The sequence below is a fragment of the Mercurialis annua genome, linkage group LG6 (assembly GCF_937616625.2).
Source record: "Mercurialis annua linkage group LG6, ddMerAnnu1.2, whole genome shotgun sequence".
NCBI lineage: Eukaryota > Viridiplantae > Streptophyta > Magnoliopsida > Malpighiales > Euphorbiaceae > Mercurialis > Mercurialis annua.
Window position 1 is genome coordinate 1200588 of NC_065575.1, and position 22940 is coordinate 1223527.

At 30.4% G+C, this 22940-nt stretch overlaps 2 protein-coding genes and 1 non-coding gene across 3 annotated transcripts; 2 read left to right on the plus strand and 1 right to left on the minus strand.

Moving 5' to 3' along the window:
• Positions 1-47: 47 nt before the first annotated feature.
• LOC126686390 (uncharacterized) lies at positions 48-5442 on the minus strand. The gene is made up of 15 exons (XM_050380424.2): positions 5318-5442; positions 5132-5222; positions 4997-5043; positions 4280-4369; positions 4119-4172; positions 3930-4007; positions 3758-3826; positions 3519-3674; positions 3321-3447; positions 3152-3192; positions 2852-2941; positions 2651-2755; positions 1929-2111; positions 1634-1743; positions 48-233 (listed from the first exon to the last, which is right to left on the minus strand). Exons 1-15 carry the CDS (start codon positions 5357-5359, stop codon positions 158-160), a joined length of 1359 nt encoding a protein of 452 aa, XP_050236381.1. The 5' UTR covers positions 5360-5442; the 3' UTR covers positions 48-157.
• A 64-nt stretch (positions 5443-5506) lies between these two features.
• TRNAV-CAC (transfer RNA valine (anticodon CAC)) lies at positions 5507-5580 on the plus strand. The gene has a single exon. It is a non-coding gene; the product is annotated as a tRNA-Val (tRNA).
• Positions 5581-18871: 13291 nt separating this feature from the next.
• LOC126688239 (methylsterol monooxygenase 2-2) lies at positions 18872-22749 on the plus strand. Its single transcript, XM_050382870.2, has 7 exons — positions 18872-19050; positions 19849-19986; positions 20323-20468; positions 20845-20964; positions 21059-21271; positions 21385-21465; positions 22300-22749. The coding sequence occupies exons 1-7, from the start codon at positions 19021-19023 to the stop codon at positions 22385-22387; spliced, it is 816 nt and encodes a 271-aa protein (XP_050238827.1). The 5' UTR covers positions 18872-19020; the 3' UTR covers positions 22388-22749.
• Positions 22750-22940: the final 191 nt, after the last annotated feature.

A 22940-nucleotide genomic window follows, 5' to 3' on the forward strand; every position in this document is an offset into this window, starting at 1 on the left:
TTTGGGTTTGGGGAGATATATATATATATATATAACCTACTCGAACATTAATGTTTGAAACTTCTTTTAATCAAGCAATGCCTCGTTCAAAAATACATGTATGTATTACAAAAGGGTCGTTGGAAAATGAGTTATATCGCTGTAAAGGCGGCAAGTTTCACACTACAGCCACCGAGCCATCTTGCTTCATTTTTATGAGATTATTCTCGATGCTCCTCAGGACTGGTTTGTAGCTGCAATATCAAATATAATCATCCCAAATAAGTATTAGTTAAGTCTGAACATATTTACCACCACTATGCTCGTTGTAAGCCAGGCATGAAGAATTATGAGCAGGGGTCAACCAAACAGACAAATCAAGTTCAGTCAGTTTGAAATTATAAAACAAACTAGGCCGATGCCCGCGCGTTGCGCGGGTTTGATAATAAAATCTGAAACAAATATTTTGTTTATATTATCTTATAATATGATTCATGCATATCACCATCAAACAAATAAAGAAAAATAATATCATTTGAACATGCTTTCTAACTATAGATTATTAATTTATATGCATTTTTTTTCTTACAATAAAAACATATCAATTGAGCAGAAATCAACCATAAGTAATTTTATTTTTTGTGAAATATAAATATATTTTATCATTTGAAAAGATAAAAAATACATACCTTACTTTTAGTGTCTAAGTGCATATATACAAGATAAAAAAATTATGTATATTAAATTTTGTTGCTATTTCTCATTTATATATAGAAGAATAGGCTTTTAATATTTCATAACTTACAAATATTAAAAATATAAAAGGCTTTTAAGATTTCATAATAAATGACTTTAAAAACTTATAATTAATTAAATTTATAACTAATTTGAAATAATAATTGATTTTATAATTTATAACATTAATGATGTATGCAAAAACTCTTTAAATTTATAACTTTTTAAACATTAATAAAATATATTAAACATTAGAAATATTCAAATATACAATATACTAAATATTAGAAATAAATTATACTATTTACATTTTAATTTCATAATTAATTTTTTTTAAATGCAATGGATTTAAAACTTCATTTATTAAATTTAAAATTACTTTTTTAAAATATATTTTATGTCATAATTAATAAAGTAAATAATAAAACAAAACTCTTCAAATTCCATAATTTATATTAAACTCTTTGAATTATATAACTATAAATTTATTGTGTGTTTAAGAAAAAGTTAATTAAATTATATAAATAAGAATTAAAATAAATTTGAATATAGTTGTACACGTGGATGAAATATAGAAAGACACTTGGCGAAATTGCGTGCAAGCTCATTTGGAGTTCAAGATTATAATATATATAGATAGTTTATTTAGGTTCAGTTTTGGAAGTAAAAAAGCTCAGTTCACTTGTGGTACAACTAACGAAAACCTGAAACGAACTGAAAATCCAAACTGGACCGGAAAAATACAAACCAAACCGGACAACCAACCAAACTGATTGGTTCAGTTTGATTCGGTTTAAAATATTTAACAATTCTAAACAAACAGTTCGGTTTGATTTTGAAAATGATTAAAATTCTAATTCAAGTTCGCTTTGAACTGGATGCACACCTCTATAATAGCAATGAGAAAGGAAGAACTTACAGGCGTGTAAGACCATTATATGCTTGTGTGGCTTCTTGGAGCTTAGATGATAACTTCAGAACCTCTGCTGACAGTGCTTCTGCTCTGTTTTGTTCATTTGCAAGTTCACCCTATATAAAGAACACAATCATCACAGTGAGCAGACTGATACATTCAAAATTTAAATCTAACTGAAGTATTGATGCACATATAAGTTGAATAATCTTGCAAATTGTGTGACTCAAGGGACTGGAACTAAAAAAAGTAGAGGTGTTTGAATCGTTTAGGAAGGAAGGCCCGATTCTTAAATACTGACCTTGAGGGAAATAACTTCGGTCGTATAAGACTGTGAATCAGTCTCATTTACCCCATTGCTATAACGTTCTGGTGCATTTTTCAGGAACTCCCTACCACCTGATGACAGCAAATTAGCCTGTTCCGTTCTCATCTTAGCAAGAACTCCACGAAGCTCTTCATTTTGCTTAAGACATTCCTTCAACTGTACAATTTACATTTAAACCATATCGTATATCTCAATAAAATTAATCCATAAAAATATGACAGATGCTTAAGAAAACAATGTTCAGACCCAGAAAATTTTGTAATAGCTATGGCGAATATACTCTACAAGTTCATGATAGAGCAACATGAGTTATCTGTAGAGCTAAGCCCATGTGGCACGTGTTCAGAACTTCAGATGCTAATTCATTCAAGAAAAATAAGGAAACAAATGTCACAAATTCAAAATTAAAAGTTGCCTGACCATTGATGTGTTATTATATCTGAATGGAAGTGCATGTTAATTAGTGACCCCATTTCAACTAAGATCTAAATAGCCAGCAATATTACTCCAAAAACAAATTTCATCCTATTTTGTACTTAATTAATTAATTCACTATACTTTAACTCAGTGTTATTTTTGACATAGATATCTTGTTCAGTGTGGAGTAATTTTTTTATTTTTATTTTTTTGAAAAGCATTTTGATTCCCCACGCACACAAATATAATTACTAGACATTAAACTGAACAGCAATTACCTGATTTTCCCACTGTTTTCCTACGTTGATTGCCTCTTCATAAGAAGAAGAAAGATTAGAATTTTCCTCGAATAGCTTCTCTATCTCTGAAGATTGGGAATCAATCTAAAATGAAATGATGAAGCAAAATCACCTTCAGACACCAAGTTAATTTCCTAACATCCGTAGTTAGACAAACATTTAAGAAAGCAAAGACCACACCTCCTTTAAGAGTTTTTGTCTACTACTCTCTAATCTCTCAACTGCTACAGCCAAATCATGCAGCTGCTTCTCAAATATCTCTTTGTCTTCCTGCAAATAGTACAATATCCATCAAGGTAATAAATGTTAGCCCAAAAGTATGGTAAGGAATCAAAACATCAGCGTGAAGTTGTCCTGGTAAGAGGATAATGATCAAGAAGGAGACAGAAAAGAGACATTTGTATTCAGAGGTGTTGCATGCATGCCATGTTTACTCATGAAGGCCAACTTAATAAATAACAAGAAGAGGCATTCAATTACCTCTGATAAAACCTTATGAGCTACTTTTTCTGATACTTCATCTGCATTGCACAGACCACAGACAATAAGTTTGAAAAGAAATTTGAACAAAAAAGACAATTAGGCACATTGTATGAGAATGTTACGACTTCAACTAAACTAAGTAATAAATCACCCTGAAGGTATATACCGGGGGCTCTTGTGGACAAAGCAGCAAGTTTTTCTTCCACTTCCTGCTTTTCAGACACAAGGGTAGAAACCCGAGCCTGCTCCTCTGCTAATCGTCGCAGGTCTTGTTGCCTCAACAATGACTCTTGCTATAAAATGTAAAACAGCATAAGAAATTCAGTCTAAACTCCAAAAGGAAAAAGATGAAAACAGTTCTGACCTGCAAACTGGACTTTAAACTAGCCAATTCCCTCTCCAAACTTTGCACTTGATCAGGTGAATTACCAATCGGGATTTTTCCACCAAGTGGATTGTTCATTGCTTGCTGCTGTATTGAGTTCAATTCAGCTCTCAAGGCTGCTGCATCTTCTTCAGCCTATTGCAAAAAAGCACTAAGGATACGAAACTGCACTGCTAAGATAGAATATAACGAATAATAGCCAGAATCTGTTTGCATACTCTGTACTGTTCTTCTTCTGCTTCCTTGAAACGTTTCTTAAGGGTACGAAGCTGAGCTGAAAGGTCCTCCTACACTAAAATATCAGATGTTGTGAGTAAAGAAAGAAAAAAGACTAACACAACAAAGTTGAAAGAATATGAGGGAAAAAAGTAATAAGCCAATAATGTATACCCGTGCAACAACTGCTGCATCTTTCTCCATGGCTACATCCCTAAGTGCTTTACGTAAAGACGGTACTGTATTTTGTTCCTGCAATGCTCAACAAAGGCAAAACGTTGTGGTTTAAGAAATGTTCTGCTCAGCATGTTAGTAAGCAAGTAAAGGACGGAAAAGTGAACAGAAAACAAATCATTCCTTTACCAGGTTATTTAAGCGCTGCATAAGTGACTCATTCTCAACATCCTTTGTTTGGAGCTGAATCAGCAAGAAAACAGAAGACTCAGCTTTGATTAACACAATCTACAATCTCTTCTTTAATGTGAATTATCAATGCAAAACAAATAAGAATATTGCCACCATACCTTCAAGGAGAGCATCTGGTTGCTTTCCTCCAAATCTGCATTTTTTTCCTGCAAATCTTTTAGCTGAGATACCAATCCACTAACATCCATCTGCACAAGCCATTAAAAACTACCAGTATCAAAATATAAAATATCTACACCAAATCATAGAATGTGTACACCAGATACTTGGCTATTAAAAAGTTAAAAATCCCTCTAAGAGACTAAGACTAATATGCTTCATCACATATCGAAGCAACAAAACACTTTTCTTTATCCAAGCATATGAAGTGTACCTAATGGCCTAAAAAAAACTCTGAATCTTTTACAAGCGGATCAAGCTATAAATTAATGTTAATTTACAGTGCTCTTTCTACCAGCTCATTTGTTTATATATATACTCATATAACTAGATAGTATCATCTAACAACTCATCATAAAAACTTCACCAATTTTAACTTTAAGACTCAAATTAAGAAGATGATTACAAAGAAACGCTCATTGTTTCCGCAATTTTCTTCAAATTGCCATAGCAATGTTACTTTAAAAATATCATGAGCAATGCAACACAAATCTAGAGTTAAATAAAATAAAATTCATTTACTCATTCACAAAATCATGTCATTTTCCGCATAATCGTTGTTCCTTTTAACAATGTTAACAATCATAAATATAAATTAAACAAGATCAATTGAATACGAAATTCCGCAATGCACAAATTGAATACGAAATTAGTACCTCAGAGAGACGATTTGCGCTTTCTGATTTTTTGATTCCAGCATTATCTGCGCACAACAAAACACAAATTAGATCATCAAAAAACCACAAAAAAATCAAAAAAAAAAAAAACTAACAGAAGAAAAATAGAGAGACCATTGGTAGGAAATAGAGGTTTACTAAGATCTGGTCCTGATTGAGTTTTGCTTAATCTTTCAGCTGCTCTTTTTTGCCTAATTTCCTCCAACTATAACAATTATCATCATCAAAATCAAAATTTCACATAAACAAATTGGATCAAATTAGTGATTTTCTTGAGATAGATTAGATTTGAAAAATTACCGTTCGTCGACCTAGAGATGCGTGAAGCTGCTGAGAATTCATTCCTTTTCCTCCTGATCTGAATTTTTGAATTTTCAATCTGTGGAAGGAATTTCAAAACGGAGGAGAAAAAGAGACGATGATGAATTTTAAACCGGGAAATTAATACTTTACAAATATATAATTAATGCTAATGGTTTTAACAACAGCGTCTGGGTGGTGTAGTCGGTTATCACGCTAGTCTCACACACTAGAGGTCCCCGGTTCGAACCCGGGCTCAGACATTTTTTTCTATATAAAATTATTTAGGCTTAAATGCATAAAAAATCACCAACTTTTGCGTGTTTTTGGTATTTAACACGAACTTTTAATTTTGGCATAAAAATACATGAACTATCTGATTTTTGCAATAATAACACGAACATAATTTTAGGCATAAAACGACACCGTTTTCCTCCTAAAACGGCACCATTTTTGCCTTAAAACGACATTGTTTATTGAAAAAAATGCAAACTTGGTCTTATATGCAAAAATTTGATAGTTTATGTATTTTTACGCCAAAATTAAAAGTTCGTGTTAAATACCAAAAACACGCGAAAGTTGGTGATTTTTTGTGCATTTAAGCCAATTATTTATCCAATTTTTTTCTTTTTAATTCGAAAACGTAAGACAATTTTTTTAAAGTTAATATCACCATATACCACAGTTTTTTTGCATTTTTTTCAATTTAAGCACGAACTAGAAAGTTTTTATCCATTAACACAATCTTTCTAAATTTCTTATTTTATAGCCCGGTATTCATTTTATGCTTTGTTTTTTTATTAAAATAACGTCGTTTTACACATTTATACTGTATATGCCACATAATGAAAGATTATGTTATTAGTTGAGACGTTTTATAGTTTGTGTTTAAACCGGGAAAAAAAACATGAAAGGTTATTTATTATATGATGACATTAACCTTTTTTTTTATCCAATGCTATTTTGTTAATTCGATTTATATTTTATTCTTTTTATTTGAAAACAATACTTTTTATATCTTGAGCCTGTTTTTGTTTTGAGAAAATAGCCTACTTGGCTCTTGAATTTTTTTCAATATAATCAAAGTTCGGATTTTAGACTACTTAAAATTTAAAATTAAATTTTTGCTCGAAATTGATAAAAGACTAGGCTATTTTTTTTTTTGAAATAAAAACTTCTATTAATCAAAAGCTGATTGATCAGCCAGTACATAGAATTTGATAATCGGAGGGACATGCCCCAACCAATTAGATAAATTAAAATAGTCATATGCTATCACATGAGATTTTCTATCGTAATTAAAACAACATATAAGCATCTCAATTAAGTTAAAGTAGCCATGTGCTATCAAACTGATAATATTACAAAGCAAAGAGTTGTTGTTGAAGGCATCCATTACAACCTTTAAAATAAAGGAAATTAGATTAGCTTCGCTTGCCATGATAATATTAATTTTAATCGCACGACTGCTACAACTAGCAGCTATAACTTCATCATTTGAGCCCCTAATCACATTTTCAGTGACATATCTCTTCTCTTGAATATTAAAGACATCATCTATACTGACGCAAAACATATCGATATTTGGTGAAATCCGTCGTAAGATGGTGGCTGTAATTGTTTTAGAGATCCAAATCGCTTGCATCGCAAAAAACAATTTCATCTCCAACGATGAAAAAAACTATTCTTAATTTTGATTAGAATAGATCTAATAAAATTAAGATACTAAGGTAGAAAATAATTTCTAGATATAGACCAAAATTGGCCAAGAAAGAAATTTTATTCAAAATTAAAGATAAAAACTATAAAAAAAAAGGCTAAAAAACTGAATTTAAGAGATTGGGAAGGTGATTTTTGACCAAGAATGGCCAAAAACCACCTCCCAAATGAACAAAAAGATAAAACTTAGTAAGATTTGAGATGTTCTCAAAAGAGAGAGATAGCTAGGGTTTTTTTTGACCCGCGTTCTACCTTTTTTTTCTTTCATTCAGACTAGGCTATTTCTAATGTTTAAAGAATTGTCTTATATGTTAAATCAATTTGATGCATGCAATAGGTCAGAAAGTAAAAGTTTAATTTTCTATTTAAAAAAAATTGCTATTTAATCCATTTTCTTAATCCACCTTATCATACCGTTTAATGTAGCAACAAACGGGTGAAGAATTAAATTTGTTTTGAGCTATACAATTTTAAAAAGAAATTGAACAAATGAGAATTTAACACATAAGAAAAGAAAATAAAATACTGCTTTGAAATTAAAAAATTTGAGTTATGCTATTTGATCCAATTTTGTTAATTTATCTTATATATCATTTGACGTGGAAATAAACGAGCAAAGATTTAATATTTTCTTCGAGCTTTATATTTTTTTTAAAAAAAAAGAACAAATGAAAATTTAATATGTGAGGAGAAAAACGGAAGGTACTAAAAATTAATAGGTTAAATAATTGCTAGTGTTAATTATTTTCTGTCATGATGTGATTTAGCAGAGTGTTTATCTTACAAGTTATAATGTTTGTGTCATGTCATATTTACAACAAATAAATGAGTATTTACGATTTTTTCGATTATTATTTAAAAATTATACATTACGATAATTAATTTGTTCCACGAATGACGTTAGCGTAAAGATTCCATCGAATAATATTCCGATTTAGCAAGAGCTAGCCTGTCCATGACTGATTGATACAAACTGTAGATGCACCAGCACATGCTACTTTAGAAGTTGGCATCTGGTTTAATTGATTTTTAAGATGTAACCCAATTAATCATTAATTTCAACTTTTATTAAGGAACTTTTAGCCTAATTAATTAACTTTCACTGTTCTATAGCATCGAATGTTCACTTTACAGCTTATAGACTTGCTAATTTAATCACTAAATTATAACGTCTCAAAGGTCTTTAGTTGAATTGAGCGGTAATACTTGAAAACAATGATATTAAAAAAAAATTATAATTGGTTCATATTCCAAGAAAAATTCATAAATTTGCCTATCCCATTTTATCCAAAAAAACAATGAAATTTTTCTCTAAATATAATTAACTTACTGTAAAAATAGCTTATGATATTGAACTCTATTTTTATTTTTTATCATTTTTTCATTTGCTTTTTGTATGTAATTGAATTAATTGTAAAATTATCAACCAAAATGTTATATTTTCTGTTCGTGATATATTTGTCGATTTCATTATAACCGAAGGTATGATGATTGATTTTCCCTACAAATTATGTTCATGACCCAACTAATCATAGAATACTTTAATCAGGAACATAAAAAGGAAAAGTCATATGTACCATTAAATAATTCCTTGATTTATGTTAGATGAAAGATGCTTGTTAACTAAGCAATCATGCGCAAACAGGAGTGCTTAGCTATTAAAAACATTCTTCAAATTTATGGAAGGGCCTCAGGCCAAGTGATTAACTTAGAAAAATCTGCTATGTGTTTTGGAAGTGGTACTGCGAATGACCTTAAGGCTGAACTCCAGCATATTTTGCAGATAACGATGGTGAGATGCCATGAAAGGTACCTGGGATTACCATCAATGGTGGGAAGAAGGAAGAAAGAAAGCTTCTATGCAATTAAGGAGAGAATCTGGCAAAAGCTTCAGTCTTGGAAAGGAGAGCTTTTTTCTGCAGGGGGTAAAGAGGTACTGTTAAAAGCTGTTATACAATCAATTCCTGTATATTATATGAATTGTTTTAGAATTCCTAAAGGGCTTATTAAGGAGATTGAGGCCCTTTGCAATAAATTTTGGTGGGGTTGTAATGATGGCAAGAGGAAAATTCATTGGGCTTCCTGGCATAAGTTGTGCTTGGATAAATGTAATGGTGGTATGGGATTCAGAAACTTAGAATGTTTTAATCAGAGTATGTTGGCTATGCAGGGCTGGAAGGTGTTGACCAAGCCAGACTCAATTCTGGCCAAGATCTTCAAGCTCAGATATTTCAAGAATGGTTCATTCATGACTGCTAATTGCCCAAGACAGGCTTCCTACACGTGGAAAAGTATAATGTGGGGCAGGAACATTCTTGAAGCTGGAATTCGCTGGAGAGTAGGGAATGGAGAAAATATTCAGGTATATTCTGATAAATGGATACCCCGGGAGAGATCTTTCAAGATTATCAGTCCAGTTAAGTTGAATTGTGATGCAAAAGTTTGTGATCTGATGGGAGATCAGGGAACTTGGAACAAAGATCTTATTGATAGAGTCTTCCTAGAGATGGATGCTAATGAAATTCTCAAGATTCCCTTAGCTACAACTGATCAAGAGGATTCCATTAGATGGCATTACGACAAGAAGGGTGTTTTTACGGTGCGAAGTGGGTATAGGGTGGCTGCAAATTTGATTCAGAATCCAGCGAGCTCTAGTTGGAACCTGACTCAGAGATGGTGGAAGTCTCTGTGGAAATTGACTTTACCCTCAAAGATTAAGATTTTTGTGTGGAAGTGCTTCCATGGCTGGTTACCTGTCAATACCTGCTTGATTCAGAGAGGAATGAAGATTCATCAAAGCTGCATTGCCTGTAATTCTGGTGTTGAAGATATTATGCATGCTTTATGGTTCTGTAAGAAAGCTAGGTCAATTTGGAAGACTTGGGAGGGAGCAGTGAAGATTAAACCTGAAAAGGAGTGGAACATTAAAGACTTCATCCTTAAAGCTTTCTCAGGTTTAAAGGCCTCTGAGTTTTATGTTTTCATAGTTCTTATGTGGATGGTGTGGCACAATAGAAACTCTAGGTTATTTGGGAAGGGTGAAAGGGAGGCTAATTCTGTCCTTGAATGGGCCAGAGACTATATTGAGGAGTTCCAGAAGGAGAGCAGAAGAAGTAATGTGAGGGGAATGGTCTGTGGTAGAAATCAAGATGGTACTGGTGATTTAAGATGGGTGCCACCGAGAAGGAACACGTTCTGTGTGCAGGTAGATGCTGGGTTTGATAAGGAAAGCAATTGTTTTGGTACTGGATTCATCATTAGGGATTCAGACGGGAATGCTAAGATTGCTGGATCAAAACGTTATGAAAGGAATGCAGAGGTGGACATTGGGGAAGCTATAGCGATTCGTGATGGCATTGCAGTGGCGATGAAAGAAAATTTAACTCCTTTTTGTGTCAATTCTGATGCTAAAAGTGTAGTGGATGCTTTCAATCACAAAGAAGGCCTACGCAATGAGATTGGTTTATTAGCTTCTGATTGTTTTAAGTTGATTGCTGATGGGGGCTGCTATGGTTTTAACTATGTTAGCAGAAATTGTAATAAAGTAGCTCACCAATTGGCAAAGAAGGCTATTAGAGATAATGTCTCCTGCCAAATCTGGAAAGGAATTATTCCTGCAGATATTAATTACTTTGTAATGGCTGATATGCAGCTTTTTGATTAATATATTTTCTTGTTTCCTCAAAAAAAAAACTAAGCAATCATGCTAATTAATAATTAGAGATTATGAAGATCTCATTGTCTGCCTGTGTGCTTATATAGTAGAAGAAGAATTTTAGTAGAAGCAGCAGAAGTGACTAACAATGGGGTTTGCAAGTATATGTGGGTGCATACCGGGATTTAAGCAGAAACAAAACAAGAATGAAGATGAAGAAAAAGAAAAAGAAAACGAAAACGAAGCAGAAGACTCGGTGAAATCATCTAATTCTCATCGTAAAGGTCAGACGAAGGAGAAGACTAGAGGCGAAGTTGCTACTGGTGGTGATGCATCAGCTGTTGTGGCAGTATCCGCGGCAAATGTGTCTGCCACGGAGAGCGGACAGGGAGGTGGAGGCGGACAGGGCGGCGGAGGCACTAGTGATGGCGGATGAACCTGAAAGTATTAGGAGCAACGGGTTTATATCGACACTTGAGTTTATGTATGATGATCAATTAATTTATACTTAACCATTTTAATCAATTAAAGACCACTCATTATCTTATGGTTAATTAATCCCTCAATTGTACGAAACAAATGCGTTCGTGGACTGTTATAATCCAATTTGGGGGTTAATTAACTTAAAAATAAAGAGTATTGTTTTTAATTGACATAAAAATAGTTAGTATCACCTTTAATTGTCCCCAATTCATAAATTTAGGAACCATGATGACCCTTTGTTCAAAAGATTATTGGTTGCCTCTTTGGCTTGTTTGCTTGTTAGTTAAAATTCTTTTTGATTTGATGATCTTGTTTAGGGGCTGTGTTTTGTTGGTATTTTAATTAATTAACTTTGATTATGTAATGTGTGTTTAAGTGTGTATTCATGCCTAATACTGGAGAAAATCTACTTGCTATCTTTTGTTGGAACAGATTCATGTTATGTTGAGCATTGTTGTTCAGTTATGTAACAATGTACAAAACTTGTAGCTAGGGCCGGGTGTCAAAATGGATCTTCGTACAATAAGATGATTCTCATAATACGAATAAAAATAACAGGACAGAATTGAAGTCAAACGTGTTTTTAGACCCATTTATGATACGACTTAAAATATGACGTGTCGGGATTGACATGTTAACTCATTCAATCTATTTATGACACGATTTAAAACATAACGTGTCAATCTAACCAACATGTTCTCAGTAAATATACTAAATATGTTGTAGAGTGTTATTCATATTCGGTCCATTTAAAAAAAAATGCTCACACTTATATGACCCGTATTCATCACACACACACACACACACATATATATATGAATGAATCGTGTTGTCAATATAACTCATATTCAACACATTTATAATAAATATCTAAAATAAACCGTATTTTTTTGATTTATCATTGATTCACAAGATTAAATGTGTTATACGGGTTGATACGTGTAACCATATATTTTTTGTGCTGATAATTAAATGGATCGTATTTGCATTGACTATAATTATGTCAACGGAAGGGTTAACACGACCCGCCAACCAATTTTAACATCCCTACCGATAGCATACTATTGTGTATCTTTTGACACACCTCGACATGTAAATATATTTCAATTTGAAGTGTGTAAATCTATTTTCTATTTTGTGCGGAAATACTTGAGTTACTAATATGAAAGTAACTAAGAATTAACTCTATTTTGCTTAATTTTCTAAATGTTAATGAATAAATAAGAGGACAGCTTGATTCAATGTTAAAAAAACGCATGTCAAGATACAAAGAAAGATATCAATCAAATAGTGAAAAGATATATTGATATTCTTCAATTATATTGATAAAGATTTTTTATGAACAAAGTGTCAACGCATCCATGAACTTGTGACACATAGTCATTTAACTCGGTTTTTACTTGTTTAAGCAACTAATTCCAAAACTTTTCATTTTTGGATCTAATCCCATAATTGTATTTTAAAAAATACATAAAATACAAATCGGAGGTGAGTGATGTGAAATAAAAATTAAAAAGTTCTCCAATTATTGCGATAAAATTATTCTAAACTTATTTTTTGCAATAAAAATATAAATTATGGGATTATCTGACCCAAAAATAAAAAGTTTTAGGGTTAGTTGCTCAAACAAGTAAAAACTGGGTTAAATGACCCAAAAATAAAGAGTTTTAGGGTTAGTTAAGTAAAAACTAGGTTAAATGACCCTGTGTCATAAGTTTAGAGGCGCGTTGACCCTTTGTTCGTTCTTTTATGTGCAATTCGTGATTTATCTGCTCTACTTAATAGTTATTTTAAACCACATACCGACTATTATGTCTTTTAATAGTTCAATTGAGAGAACATTACAACACATTTCTCATTAATAACAATTTAAATTTTTGCTCCATCGATATATCCATAAAAAACAAAATCTATGAAGGTAAAAAATAATATCTATATAAAAGGATAAAAATCCATAAAAATAAATAAATTTAAATTTGTATTTATTATATTAAAAAAATTATATATTTCTCGGAAAAAATAGCAGCTACCTATCAATTAAATGATTAAATAGGCAAAGTGTTGTGAAAAGAAAAAGAAAAAAAATGGCGGCTAGCTGATATGAAAGATTAAAGCAATGACTTTATTATTATTGTAAGGTTAAATTCACTATTATCTTTTATTTCACTTAATTTTCCACTATTTTTTTTATATTTAAGTAATTTTTAATTATTTTATTTTGTACACTTGTGATCATTTTAAACATAAAACGTTATTGTTTTATGCAATTAAAATGACATTATTTTTTTTATAGTTTTATCCATAAAAGAACTGTAACTATATAAACTAAATAGTTAAGAAATTATTTAATATAAAAAATTGTTAAAAATCAAATAAAATAAAAACTAATAATATAAAAGAATAGGGTTAATTACGTATAAAATCACCACATTTACACGAAATTGCAAAAATAACACGACCTATAAAAGGTGGCAATTCAGGATACTACCTTTTATTTCTTTTCAAAAATAATATGGGCACATTTTTAGTGGCGTTTTTGCTGACGTGGCATGACACGTGGCACTCCCATCGGATGTTCAAGTCATCAAAATTTTATCTAAAACCGTGTTCATGTTGTTTTTGAAAAGAAATGAAAGATGATGTCCTGAATTAACACATTTTAAAAATTGTATTATTTTTACAATTTCGTATAAAGATGGTGATTTTATATATAATTAATCCAAAAAAATATGACGAGTTAACCTTATTGTAATACTATATATATAGAAAAACAAAACAAATAAAAGATTTTGCAAAGGCCAACATTGATAGAAGTGAGAACTTAGCGGTTGTATGTTTACTAAATGAGCAGAAGATTACTTTACCCCCTTAACTTAGCATAAAGGATCAACAACGTCATAACTTTTTAAAATTAAGAGAATTAAATTGTCTTTTTTTTTAAATAATTAGATATTAATTTAAAATACTCCTTCCGTTTCAAATTAATAGGCAGATTAGGACAAATATAAGTATCAAAAAATTTAGCAAATCTATATAAAATGAGTAATTTTATAAAAATATACCACACTTGCCCTTATTTATTGTCGTGTTGACTTTTCCTTTTAGTGGTGTTTGCTCTCTTTTTAATGTAATATAGTATAATTAACGAGGGTATCCATGCCATTTTATCATTTTAGCAATAAATGACTGCCTATAATTTGGGACAAAAAAACTTAAAATAGTGTTTATCAATTTGGGGCGGAGGGAGTATTAAACAAAAAGTAGGACTATTTTAAATTTTTTGCGTCAAAAAACCACCTTGAAAAACAAACTACCATCAAAACCGGAGAGTGTATCTCACTCTCTTGGATGAGAGTGGGAAAAGCGTTTTTATACCAATTTTATCAAATTCAAAATAAAAATGATCTCTTTTTGTTAATTTTGACATTTTTGATATTTTTACCAAGTCGATGGGGGGTAAAGTGACCCTTTGTTCTCTAATAAATTAACATAAATTTTACTTAAGACATTTATTAAAAGTTAAAACTACATAATACTAGTTATCAATTTATTAAACTCCAAAAATGATAATCATTGTTTTGAAATAATTTTATAATGACTAAACTTAATTATATTTAATTAAAATAATTTTTGAAGGGGCTAATTTATATTCTATTTGGAGACCAAGAAGTTTAATATTTTTGACGTTTGATCACAAAAGTTTATTAATATATATTTTTTTTATCTTAAATAATGTTTAAATAAAAATATTTAAACATAATAAACGGCCATTTTCCATCTTGTATTATTCTTATGGCACATCATAAACTCCAAAATTTTGTCTTTAATTACTACAAAAAATTTTAATTTTAAAAATCATGTTCAATTTGAACTTTTTTTATGATTATGTCTAACATTTTAAATTTTATTTTTAAAATTCAAATTTTTATATTTGTAACCAGATAAAATTTACAAATGTTGTCTAATTTTTTTAAAAAGCTATTATGAAAGTTTGGAAGCAATTGATGAAGAAAGCATAAAGATTTAAATCTAAAAATGAAATTCAAAATTATGAATATAGTTATAGAAAAATATTTAAATTTAATATAAGGGTGACGCTATTGTGAGGGTAACAACTGATAATGACAGAGGAAAATATCTTATTTTAACAAAACCACCTTCTTTTATTAGTAATATAGAAACATATTCAAATTAGTAAAAGGATAATTTTGTTAAAATAAAAAATACTATTTTGACCCTATTAATTATTATTCTGAAGATACTGCTATCCTTCATATAATTGTAAAAAAAAAAAGAAACTGAAAGGTTAATGGGGTAGGTTCAAATTTTCGGTGGAGTTTTTAACTTTTTTTTAAAAAAAAACTTCACTAAAGCATTTGGTGAGACTTTTTTTAAATCTTTTTAGAGTTTTTCGAACCTCCAACAAATGTTGTTGGAAAAGCTTCATTTTAGAATTTTTTGCCAATATCTAATAGTTGTTTCAATATTTTTAATTTTTGGGACAAAATTACTCTTGCTAGAATATATCGTTTTTTTAATATATGAAATTAGTAAAATTATTAGTAAATACTTTAATCATTTATAATATTATTTTATTTATATTAAAACAATTGTAGTTTAATATATTTTTTAAATAAATCATAAATTTATGAAAAAATATAAATAAGTTTAACTTCTAATAAAAAAAATTATTAATAATTTTATCAAATGTTATATAATATATTATATTTATAATTTAATAAATAAAATAAAAATTATATCGTTTACGGTCATTTTATATATAAACAACAACAGCTAATCAAATCTCACCAAACACGTATAGTATATCATCTACTAGCTACTAGCCAACAGCTAACAACAACTAGATATAAAAAACAGTTGAACCAAACAAGCTCATTGTTAATAAAAATTAAAAAAGTTAAATTAAAAAGATAGTTTGCCTATTTTTAATTACTAGAATTTAGGCGAAATAACAATAACTAAACAATATGAATGTTTTTTTTTCTTTTTGATGTTAAACAATATGGGTACTTAAAAAGGAAGTAATCTACATGTGCATGCACGTAGGCAAATCCCTTATTTGGTACAATGGGATCTCCATTTCTCCACCAAATCACTCTAAATATGAAATGGAGACTCCATTTGGTATGAAAATGAACTCCAGCTTAATGCTAGTTGTATACCAAATGTGATGGAAGTGGACACTCACGGTTCACAATGTCATCTTTTTTATTTTGTAAATTATTTATTAACCCGTCAAAAAGTTCAAGTTGTATATTAAAAATACTATAATTATTGTATAATCATATAGTTATATAGTAATTTTTGTTATTATGTCATTTTATAAATGATTTATTGTATTTATTACATCAAACAAAGAGTTAATGCGACCCTTAAATTTAATCACGGGATCAAATAAGCTCATTTAAATTTTTTAGATCAATAGACTCAAATTTTGTATTTTTAGGGTCGAATACGTCATTTTAGTCAATTAAGCCCCTAAATTTGCATTTTCGGAGTAAAATACGTCCACTTTTGAGATGTACAATTTTAAAGTTACTAAATTAAGAGAGTTTTGAGTTGAATTGATCCAAAAATTTAAAATGGACTTATTTGATCCCGAAATACAAATTTCAGGACCACGTTGACTCTGTTTTCTTATTACATCTATTGTATTTTTCAATATTTTTATTTATAATTTTTTTATAGATATTGTTTTAAATATATCTTTTAACTATCTATAAAATAAGTGTAATAAATAAATCCATATTTGATTATTAAATATATTTATATATTAAAATATATTTATTTTTAAAATCGACATAGAAATTTCTATTAGCTAATAATCATATCACCTACAGTTGTAAGTTTCAAAAAAAATTGATGACCTGACATAAGATAAAAAATATATGTTATAATACAAACAACTTAATCACATATCATTTTATAAATTTTTAAAAGATTAAATTATATAATTATGTTGGAGCTAAATAAACTTTTTGATTCTTCATGAAATCGGCAATAGACAAGTCTGAATCATCGCGAAATTTTTGGAAGCAACAAAAATCTACATGCAGGTCAAACCATCACTAGAAATATTTGAATGAACAAAGAAACATATTAAACATGATTCATCAAGAATCAATATCCTTAATTTAAAAAAATAAAGTAGTGGTAATATAATAAAAATAAAAATAATAACATTAATGATCTAAAAGAATATACATATAATATATTTTAAGTTTAAATGGTGTTTTAATTGGAAATCAACATTGCGTCATCGCTTGGATTGAGAAATTTTGGATGAGCAAAATCCACGAATTTTGCACATGTACCCGTGTTCATCATTTGCTAAAAAAAATGAAAAATCTACGGATTCTAAAAATATGTCATCCTTCAAAATTCCTCATTTAAAAATCCTTCTCTTAGATATAAAAAGTGGACATTTAAATCAGGCTAATTTTTTAAATTTTAATATAATATTCTTGTAATTTTACTGATCGATTATACATCTTTTAAAATAAAATATATATTATCTTTTCAAAAAAATACCCGTGTTTCTAGTGATCTCCGAACCGAATTGTACCAAACTGTTAGAACCGAATTTCCGAACCGTGCCGAAAAAATAAAATTTCTGGATCAAACCGAACAGATTTATGGTACGGTTTTAGGTATCTTATTTTAAAAATCGCTCACATTTGATACGGTTCCAGAAATTTTCCAATTTCCGGATTCTCCCAACCCGTACACGCCCCTGCTCCTAGCAACCAATATGTAGCAATGAATTTGGGATGACCTTAAATAGGGGGCAATGGATTGGGGATGACCTTAGTAATCGTTTGAATCCTACATACAAATCTATCATCATGTATACAAATATTATTTATTAATTTATTAATTATAGTTATACTAATGAGTAACTATATACTAATGAGTTACAGCTTAAATGATATAAGAGCTGTACAGTAGGGTTGTGCACGGGTCTTGAAGATCTCTCATCCGAATTGAAAACCGTACTGAAAGTATCCAAAACTAAAAATATATGTTCACCATTTATTTTTTCCGAACGAACCGAATTGAAAATTTAATTGATGCAATAGATAAATTTCCGTATCTAATAAGCAAAACAATAATAAAATTGAATTTCATTTCAAAAATTCCCTATATTTGATACGATAGATTTGTCAATCCCGATTTTTTTTTCGAACCGTGCATACTATGGCCACTTCTAGCAACAAATATGGTGCAATGAATTAGGGATGACCTTAAATATGGGGCAATGAATTGGAAATGACCTTAGAAATCGTTTGAATTCTACTTACCAATTTATGAACAGACATACAAATATCATTTCTTAATTATTAATTAGCTACAATTATATTAATGAGTTTTATAATTTAAATGATATAATTTCTGGATAGTAATCTACTAAGTATATGTTCAATTTCTTCTATTTCTAATAGAGTTTATTACTATAATAATAATTTATTTATTTTATTCTATAACTATATGCAAATTAAACTCAAATGTAATTTAAGTAACAATATTAATTGTTAATAGATATTATTTCTATTTATTTATTTAATTTATTGTTAGTTAAGTTTTATTATCATTTAAAAGCTGGATTATGATGATTACTATATTAACCTTTATAAATAAAAATAGGAGTAGACTATTATTAGTACTAGTATAATAATAATATAATAATTAGATTCCCCTCGTGTTGACAGTCTGTCTGTTTCATCTCGTGGCTGTGCTTCTGCTACTTCACTTATTCCCACTCCATAACTTTCATTAATAAAAATCATTTTATTATTTCTTCGCAAATCTCTCATTTTCTCCGTCCATGGCTTCCCTCGTCGAATCTGGCTGGCTCGTAATTTCTTCATCTTCTCCACTATTTATTTATTTATTCAATGCATTTTTTTATTTTCCATTGCTTCTCTCCGATCTATTTACGCGCTAATCTCATATTTTTTTTTCATTTTTTTTCATTTTTTTGGTTCGAAGATTCTAGGTTTTTATTGCATGTGATTTGTAGAATGTGACGTAGATCTTTTCTCCATTGTTAATATTGTCATTATTTTTTATGATTTATTCTCTGTTGTAATTATTATTATAAATTTGAATTGAATTCATTGCTTGATATTAAGATTTCGAAACGCTGTGAATTTTGAGATCTTTATTACTGAAATTCATATGGCTATTGTTTTGTGATTTGATTTGATTTGATTGTGTTTTATTGAAAACTTAACGAATTTTTTTATTTTTGTCAAGTGTTGATATATTGTCAAATTTGTTTTTTCGTAAATGTTTCGTAGAATCATAGTGATATTCAAGAATTTTTTTTCTAAATTTTATCGTTTTTAACAAATAGTGACAAGTTTTTTTTGTTTGGAGTTTTTTCATGAAAGCAGTATTTGATTACGCATTATAAGTTATTATGGTCTATTAGTGAAATACAAATACTAAATGTTATTCTGTGATTTGATTGTGTTTTATTGAAAACTTAATGAATTTGCTAATTTTTTTTATTTTTGGTTCGTGATGATAGATTGGTAAATCTGTTTTTTCTTGAATGTTTTATGGAATTATAGTAATTTCCATTTTTTTTATCGAATGTTATTGCTCCCGACAAAATATTAATGAGTTTTATTTTTTTGAATGAATGCAGTATTTGATATCGCATTTCAGCGATTTTCAATTGGCATGCCTAGGAAGCTTTTTTCTTCACGAGAGTATCTTCTTTTTATCTGGGCTTCCTTTCATATATCTTGAAAGGGCTGGATGGCTTAGCAAGTACAAGATTCAGGTTTGTTTATATTTTCCAGTTTTTTGTTATTCTATATTTGTTTCTCAAACTAAGCTGAATCACACACAGGAAAAAAAGACGTTGCAACTTGGTGCCAAGATTTGTTTCTGTCTTGTCCCTAAAAGTTAATGTTTGACTGTAGCCAAGAATTTCCAATTCATGCATAAACATGAAATGATTTCTGATGCTTTAATCATTACAGTCATCTATTCATCATGCACGAGCAATTTGCATTTTCTTGTTTTGATTTTTTTATTGTTTATTCTAATTTTTAGCTAATTTTTCATGGTTCCCAGTTCCCTTCTCTTGTCATTGATTAATGCTTGTTCCATGCAGACTAAAAACAACAGTCCTGCTGCTCAGGAGAGATGCATTACTCGCCTACTTCTGTACCATTTTGGTGTAAATCTACCTGTTATGATATTCTCCTACCCTGTCTTCAAATACATGGGCATGCGAAGCAGTCTTCCATTGCCGTCCTGGTATTTTCAGGTTCTTTATATACTACATCTTTTTTGTCCAATTATGTTCCTCAGTTGCACATTTAAAGTATCTGCCAGGTAGCACGGATACGGACTCGGAGAAATAGGACACTTGGACATTAACACGGCGAAACAATGTTATTTTAAGATTTCTATGTTAAAAATGAAGTTTCGTGTCCGAAATGCCAAATTTCGGACACATTTCCGAAATGGAAAACGTTGATTGAATGAAGTGCCCGTGCTACCTACTTTATGGCGGTACTTGCAAAGCTGAAATGGATGCATGCTACACTTTTGGGAATAACTTATTTGCTGTCGACGTCTTGAGCAATTGTGATTGCTTGCACATAATAGATTCTCGTGTTTCTCTTTGTAGGAAAGTCGTCCTAACGCAGATAATATTCTACTTCATCCTGGAAGATTTTGTGTTCTACTGGGGACACAGAATTTTGCATACTAAGTGGCTGTACAAGCACGTGCACAGTGTTCATCATGAGTATGTGAATGTTTATGGTTTATCATAGTCTTGTATTTTGGTTATCTAGTAGGCGTTTTTGATCCACTTACCAGTTTCTGCATTTAATTTGCAGATATGCTACTCCATTTGGGCTAACATCCGAATATGCTCACCCTGCTGAGATACTGTTTCTTGGTTTTGCTACTATTATTGGTCCCGCCATCACTGGTCCCCATTTAATCACTTTGTGGTTATGGATGGTGCTAAGGGTTCTGGAGACAGTTGAAGCACACTGCGGTTATCACTTCCCTTGGAGCCTTTCCAATTTTATACCTTTGTATGGGGGGTCAGTATTTTTCTCTCTGCTCTTTTTTACTTGTTTAATTATCTCTAAAGCAAGCTTAAGCACTCAATGCTTGTTTATGTAGATTATGACACAATGTTTTTCAAATGTTTCAGTGCTGATTTTCATGACTATCACCACCGCTTATTGTATACTAAATCTGGAAACTACTCATCTACTTTTGTCTATATGGACTGGTGAGCTATTTCTCTTTTTGCTCTTTCTTTCTATAGTGGCTAGAATGTAAACTTCTTTATTTTTATACTAGACTGCAGCTCTAAGCCTCTAACTTCCTGTTGGACTTCGTGGTTGAATGAATCAGGCAAGGAGCATCTCCGCTCCTTATCTGCTGCTTAGCTGACCTGGAATTTATTCTTGTTTTACCTAGTTCAGTTCCTTGCTTGCCTCAGCCTATCTTGTAAAATTTCCATGAGCTCTCCTGCCCCCATAATAACCTCTGATTGACTCGGGTTCTTTTAAGAAAACAAAAGTCACTCTCCATTCAATCATATTATTGAAAACCAGTTTGACATCTGAAAGCTGGCTCAGATGAATCAGTTCTCATGTCCTTTTTCAATTCTAACTTGCTCTAATTTTGTAACAAGACATTCTTCATTTTTAATCAGCGGCTGTTGACTAGAGGATGCCAATGGCACTAATTACTTGAATCTAGTGATATATCTTCATATGAATATCAATAAGGTTTTGATGAGCGGACTCTTACTTGCTAGTTCTGTCAGAGTAGACCGACCGAGTTTAGGTCCACATGCCCTGCTATTGATATGTTTGTGAGTCTTGTTTTGTAATCTTATTGGCTGTCTAACATTAATATAATATTTATCCTACTTGACATGATTGAAAGCTATAATTGACTGTTTCGGTGATAATTAAAGCCGGCGTTTGATTCTGTATTTTGTTCCTCATAAAATGAGTTGCATTTATTTTTCGTGCTACTGCGTGTATAAATTGATGTAATTCTATCAGCCACTGGATAATCAATGTTATCAATCACACTTTCTGTTTGGTGTCAGGATATTTCACACCGATGAAGGTTACAAAAAATTGAAGGCTTTAAAGAGTTGTGGAGTCGAAAATGTCAACAAGGAAATAAAATCCTAGACAAGAATCTGTTTATTGGTATTCGTCATACAATCGTTCGATTGTGCTGTGAAAAGTTATGTCTTTCTTCTCTGCAACCGCTCTATTCTGTTCAGTCAATGTTCATGTTACAGCGTGTGATGGTGTGGATCCGTAGAAAGCTTTTCTGGAAATTTTGTGTCTTCTCTCTTGCTGTCCCGTTGTAAGCTTTTTCTATTTAGGCATTCATATACACTATGCTGGAGATTAGTTGATCAAACTGTTCTGCAAATGTCTTCTTTTGTTTATTTCTTAATAATTTGATTTCTTAGTTGGACCGAGTTAATTGAGACGATAATGTTTCGAGTGAAGTGTTAATATACAATGTGAGAGTTGACATCGGATGTTTCTCTACTGATATGTTGTTTTATCTCCATAAGTTGGAGTTAATAATATGATTTGTATAAACTTCATTTCCATAAACAAATTTCAAACTTATCGAGCTGGTTAAATTTAAAATTTTGAGGCAAATGAAAGTACTTGTGATCCATTACACTTTTTCTTGCAAATTAAAATCTCATGTAAATTAAGTTAT